Genomic DNA, 4,891 nt, shown 5'->3' with positions numbered 1-4,891 from the left:
GACATGTCACTCTAAAAGGCTGCTATGTAGGAATAAGCCAAAATTTTAGCTTTTAAGTTCAATTTTTCAGGACATAAATGTTCTGCATTGTCCTGAAATTCGAATTTTTAATTTAAAATTTTAAGACAAAATAAACACTAGTTAATCTCTAAATTGAATCCCTCAGAATGGCTATAGGTGCACTTGACCCCTAACGAGGACAGTATCACATCTCATTTATACAAATAGCGTTGAAAATGATGTGGAAAAAAGGCATAGATATTCTCAATTTAAAAATCGAAATACAAGTATTCTGCCATAGACATACATTGTTCAATATGCAAAAGAAACATTGTTGAGCTACACTTGATAAAAAAGTCCACCACGACACAAAAATAAACAATTTCATCTCCGTGAATGCGCCACTTAAAAGAGAGAAGTTCCCTTTCCCTTCTTATCTCCACCAATCTCAAAGTGCTTGCACCTCTGCAAAGCCGGTGTCAACATAGAATCTCAGGTATCAGCTATTACAATGATGAAAAGGAAGATTGAGAACCATAACAAACCTTGATTGGGTGCTGGGACACATGTTTGCAACCCTGGCATTGCAACCTTAGCACAATCTTCTTGGTAGTTTTTGCCTAGTTTTAGAGGAATATCAATTTATGAGATGAATACCGAGGAAAAGAAGATTATTGACCAGAATTAGTTTAGCAAATGCTAACGTGAAATCTCTTCTACCTTCTTGTGGAAAACGGGTTTCGTCTGCCCACCATAACCAGACTGCTTGCGATCATACCGACGCTTGCCTTGAGCTGCCAGGCTATCTTTTCCTTTCTTGTACTGTGTAACTTTATGCAGAGTGTGCTTTTTGCACTCCTTCGACTTGCAGTATGTCTTCTTAGTTTTTGGAACGTTCACCTGCAAGTACCAAGATTAAAGAAATTTAATCTCATTGCTTAGGCAACAATCAGCTTACACAACTTACGGAACTGGTACCCATTTGGAAATGTTATAGCTACATTAATATGCATATCACAGGCCAAAGACAAACATACCACAACAGAAATGAATATATTGGAGCCAGGAACTGTGATCTAGAGTACGTGAATGCCACTAGACAGAATTTCTCAATATTAGAGCCATTACAAATAGTGTCAAACCAGAGTTACAACAATCCTTTTTAGAATAAGCTAGCTTAACTAACTAAAGAAAAAAGATGGAACTCGATACATTCTTTAAAAAAAGAAAGTGGTTTTGCTTTTATTTAATACAATACAATACAAGGAAAAAGGTCTCTAGGGGTACCACAAATAATGGTTTTACTACTTTTTCTATCAATGATGTAGGGCGAGTCCTACCTAATTCATTGAGTTTGGTTTGGATATCAGAGAACTTTATCTACAAGCAAAATGCAGCGACTCACTGCAAATCACTGAATCAACGATGACTGCAGGCCATGCAGCATAGGTGAAGGATAGTTGAGACTTATCCTGTAAACAATTAAACCACAGCAATAGTTTTGCCACATCTCACAGAGCTGCAGTTTCCATTCTATATCTATGCAACTCCCAGAGATGCAGCATCAACTCGAATGAACTAATATAAGTAGAAATTGGTGCTCAGATAAGAGAAGATTACTACTGTGACCATCTGAGTGCTCATCCACAACTCAGAGGATAGATATACTTTCATACTACAAGAAAGCTTTTAAAAACATTGTAGAAAGAAGAAACATGCAAAACAGAAATATGCTTTCCATGAAATTAATCATCCTCCGTATATGTGTACCTCACAGAAAGGCCCTAGTACACTATCATAGTTCTATACTACCAAGTCCTTTACAAAAGCTATACTGTTGCAGGTGCTAACAACAGAGCAGCTCTATCTTTTTTATTTTGGTATATGGTCCATGACATAATGTTTTTGTCTGATAACTATGCAGTCCAACACATTTATTGGCTCTGGCTAGTGGATACTAAGACGGGAGCACCAAAGCATAGAAGGAAATAGTTAGGGTCAAAAGTTATTTCATGCAGTGGCTCTACTTTCTTTCTTGAGGATTTACACTATTCCTCTACTACTCTTCTCCTGCCTGGCAATAAGTCAAGTCCAGTCCAATCTTAGCCCTTAATTTACTGTTAGGATTTCACTAGGTTCAGCCTTTTATAAAATATTAAGTAACAGATGCAGTATACTGTTTTCCAGAATTCTTTTATGTACTTTAAAAGTTTCACCACCTTCTGATATTTTAGATCTTTCTTTTTCTTTTTTCTTTTTTTGGGATAAGCTTTCAGTTTTTTAGATCTTTCAGGTCAATTTTTATTGTCATAGCTTGTTATGCTTCATTGAAGAATTTACATAGGAGTGTGTTATCACGCCTGGCCAGGTAACAGCAGATTGCTTGTTACTTAAATCACTAATGGTGTATCCAAAGGCCAGGTTACAGTATCTTTTTCTTAATAAAGACAAGGTTACAATATCATATTTCTATACAAGCAACCTATTATTCACAAATATGAAACCAGAACGGATGATTGAGATAATGTGTTTCACGGAGCGAAAATAAATCTTCATCATACATTGAAATCATGCAACTAGAATGAGGTGTGTCATCCACAATGTGAACCCAATAAAATTAAGCTTATAAAAGCCATATAATAGAACAGACGCATAACATCCTTAAACAAAATGCAAAAAGAGACTACACTCTATACATAGAACAGACGCACAACATCCTTAAACAAAATGCAAAAAGAGACTACACTCTATACATAGACAATAGTATTACCATATCATACTTCCTATATTCTGAATATATCTGTATCGGATCGGGAAACAATCCGGTCAAATAGAGGTCATCAATGAATTGATGTTCTATTCTGCAAGCAACTAAACAGCCCTGCTAAGTTAAGAGGTGTCGTTAATTAAACTTTCCTTGATCCTCGAGATTTAGCCTAAAATTAGAACGCCATTGATACTGAAATGAAGCAGAGATCTAGTATATACATAAGTTTAACTTAAAAGCTTCAATACCCTTTGAATTCTTAGATTTCCTACACCAAAGAACATAGGCTGAAAAACCTTCCAAATAATGCATAAATAAGCACCGTTCAGCATATTGCAACTTAACAGCAAGTGTGAGGGGAATAAGCTAGCCCTTGACACAATCCAAGAGTTGCATTCTACATGTGGAATCAATAGACATGTTTGAACCTTTAAAGTATCAATGGCTATGATCGTCTACCAATGGCCATGATCGTCTATGTGTCAATACTATACACTAACCTAAGCCTGAAGTCCAAATTATATTAGATTGCTCAAAATAGAGGTGGATCTAGCATGTAACATATGGGTTCACATGAGCCCAGTAGCTTTTGACCATACCTTGTGTGTATATATATAAGAAAATTCACTAAATACCTATAAAGATATGACTGTGAACTAAGTTATAAGGTTATTGTAGGAACCTATAAATATAGGGCCGTGAACCGAGTTACTATTGCATATTAACTTGAAGTTACTCTAGGAGCCCGTAACTTCAAATCATGTATCCGCCTCTAGCTCAAAATGTGATCCAATGCTGCTCTATCATGTGAAAACAAAGCGTGCCTAGGTGAGGGCATCACAATGAATGCATTCAGAGGAATCTGAGACGAGTGACGGTAATTACACCTTTACCGAGAATCAGAGCTTCTAGTAACACTTTAAAAAACAACTCCGCAAAATACAACAAATTTATATACTAACGAAGACCAACTCCAATTTGGACGGAAACGGCTATACGAGCCCTCTGTATCTGTTCTGCTCTATCACCGTGGAAGTGGCATGTATCCAGATAGGCACGTCGGAACCAATAATAAATCTGATAAACGACTAATTTTACTTGAACTACCTTTCCTTTTTACAAGTGTCAATACAATTAACCATTCGAATAACAATGAGCAAGTTTTGAACTAACAAGTACTTATGAACATTTCATTTTATCACTTCAAAAACTAAAGCTTAGCAACTCACAGAAGCAGCAACAGAGAGAGAGAGAGAGAGAGAGAGAGAGAGAGAGAGTCACCATGGTCGGAGGCTGACTTCAAGTAAGGACAAAGCTGCAGTAGAAACCACCTTTGCTTCTAATGGCGTCCAGAAACCCTTGAAAATGAGAGAAGACGTAACCAGTTTATATGGTTAGGGTTTTTACTGGAATTTTTCCGATTATGGGCTCCTCATGTAAGCAGTCCATGGTAATTTCGGGCTTAATTATGGGCTACTTGGTAGTGTGTGTTACTTGGCCCGTCCTAAATGGGGCATTTGCACAAATGGCCTTTCTTGAGGTTACTATTTAAATTATGAATTTTTATCTCCTATAGCAAAGGTTAACACCTTATTCATTTTAAATAAATACCATTTTAAAAAATTATATTTTATAGATACCTTTTAATGTTTATAACAAAATATCTAATTTTGGTTACCTCCTACCTTTAAGCCACTAAATACACTATTCAGTTACACTATTTTCTTTCTCTTTCTACTTTGATACATGTCAGTCTCTCCCCCCATTCCCTGAAAACACGATACTCAATTTCAAAATCTTCTATTTTCTTAGAAGAAGGGGAAAAGCTTACTAATGGAAGAGTTGAATAAGATCGGAGGGAGGAGTATAGAAACCAAAGCAGTCAGAAAAATGAATCTGCGTAAAACCTAAAGGGAATGAAGGAGCTTATATAAAGAGGGGTAATAAATGTTAGGGTTTTATTAGAGGCGAGCCCTCAGCCCAGCAGCCTCCTTTTAAATTGGAATTTTTACCCCAAGCCAAAGTTTGCGTCTTTGAGAACTATATTCAGATTCTTCTTGCCTTTTGTAATGGATTCCAATGGTGCTGAAGCATCTCGTATTCGCGAGCAACTAGATTTTCTGT

At 36.5% G+C, this 4,891-nt stretch overlaps 1 protein-coding gene across 1 annotated transcript; it reads right to left on the bottom strand.

Annotated features, from left to right (window-relative positions):
* Window positions 1-242: 242 nt before the first annotated feature.
* LOC104247015 (large ribosomal subunit protein eL42) lies at window positions 243-4,175 on the bottom strand. The gene is made up of 4 exons (XM_009802947.2): window positions 4,049-4,175; window positions 721-900; window positions 546-620; window positions 243-465 (listed from the first exon to the last, which is right to left on the bottom strand). Exons 1-4 carry the CDS (start codon window positions 4,049-4,051, stop codon window positions 406-408), a joined length of 318 nt encoding a protein of 105 aa, XP_009801249.1. The 5' UTR covers window positions 4,052-4,175; the 3' UTR covers window positions 243-405.
* Between the last annotated feature and the right edge of the window lie 716 nt (window positions 4,176-4,891).

Source organism: Nicotiana sylvestris, chromosome 4 (assembly GCF_000393655.2).
Source record: "Nicotiana sylvestris chromosome 4, ASM39365v2, whole genome shotgun sequence".
NCBI classification, from domain to species: domain Eukaryota; kingdom Viridiplantae; phylum Streptophyta; class Magnoliopsida; order Solanales; family Solanaceae; genus Nicotiana; species Nicotiana sylvestris.
The sequence above is the reverse complement of the archived record's forward strand: the minus strand, read 5'-3'. Positions and strand labels throughout refer to the sequence as shown.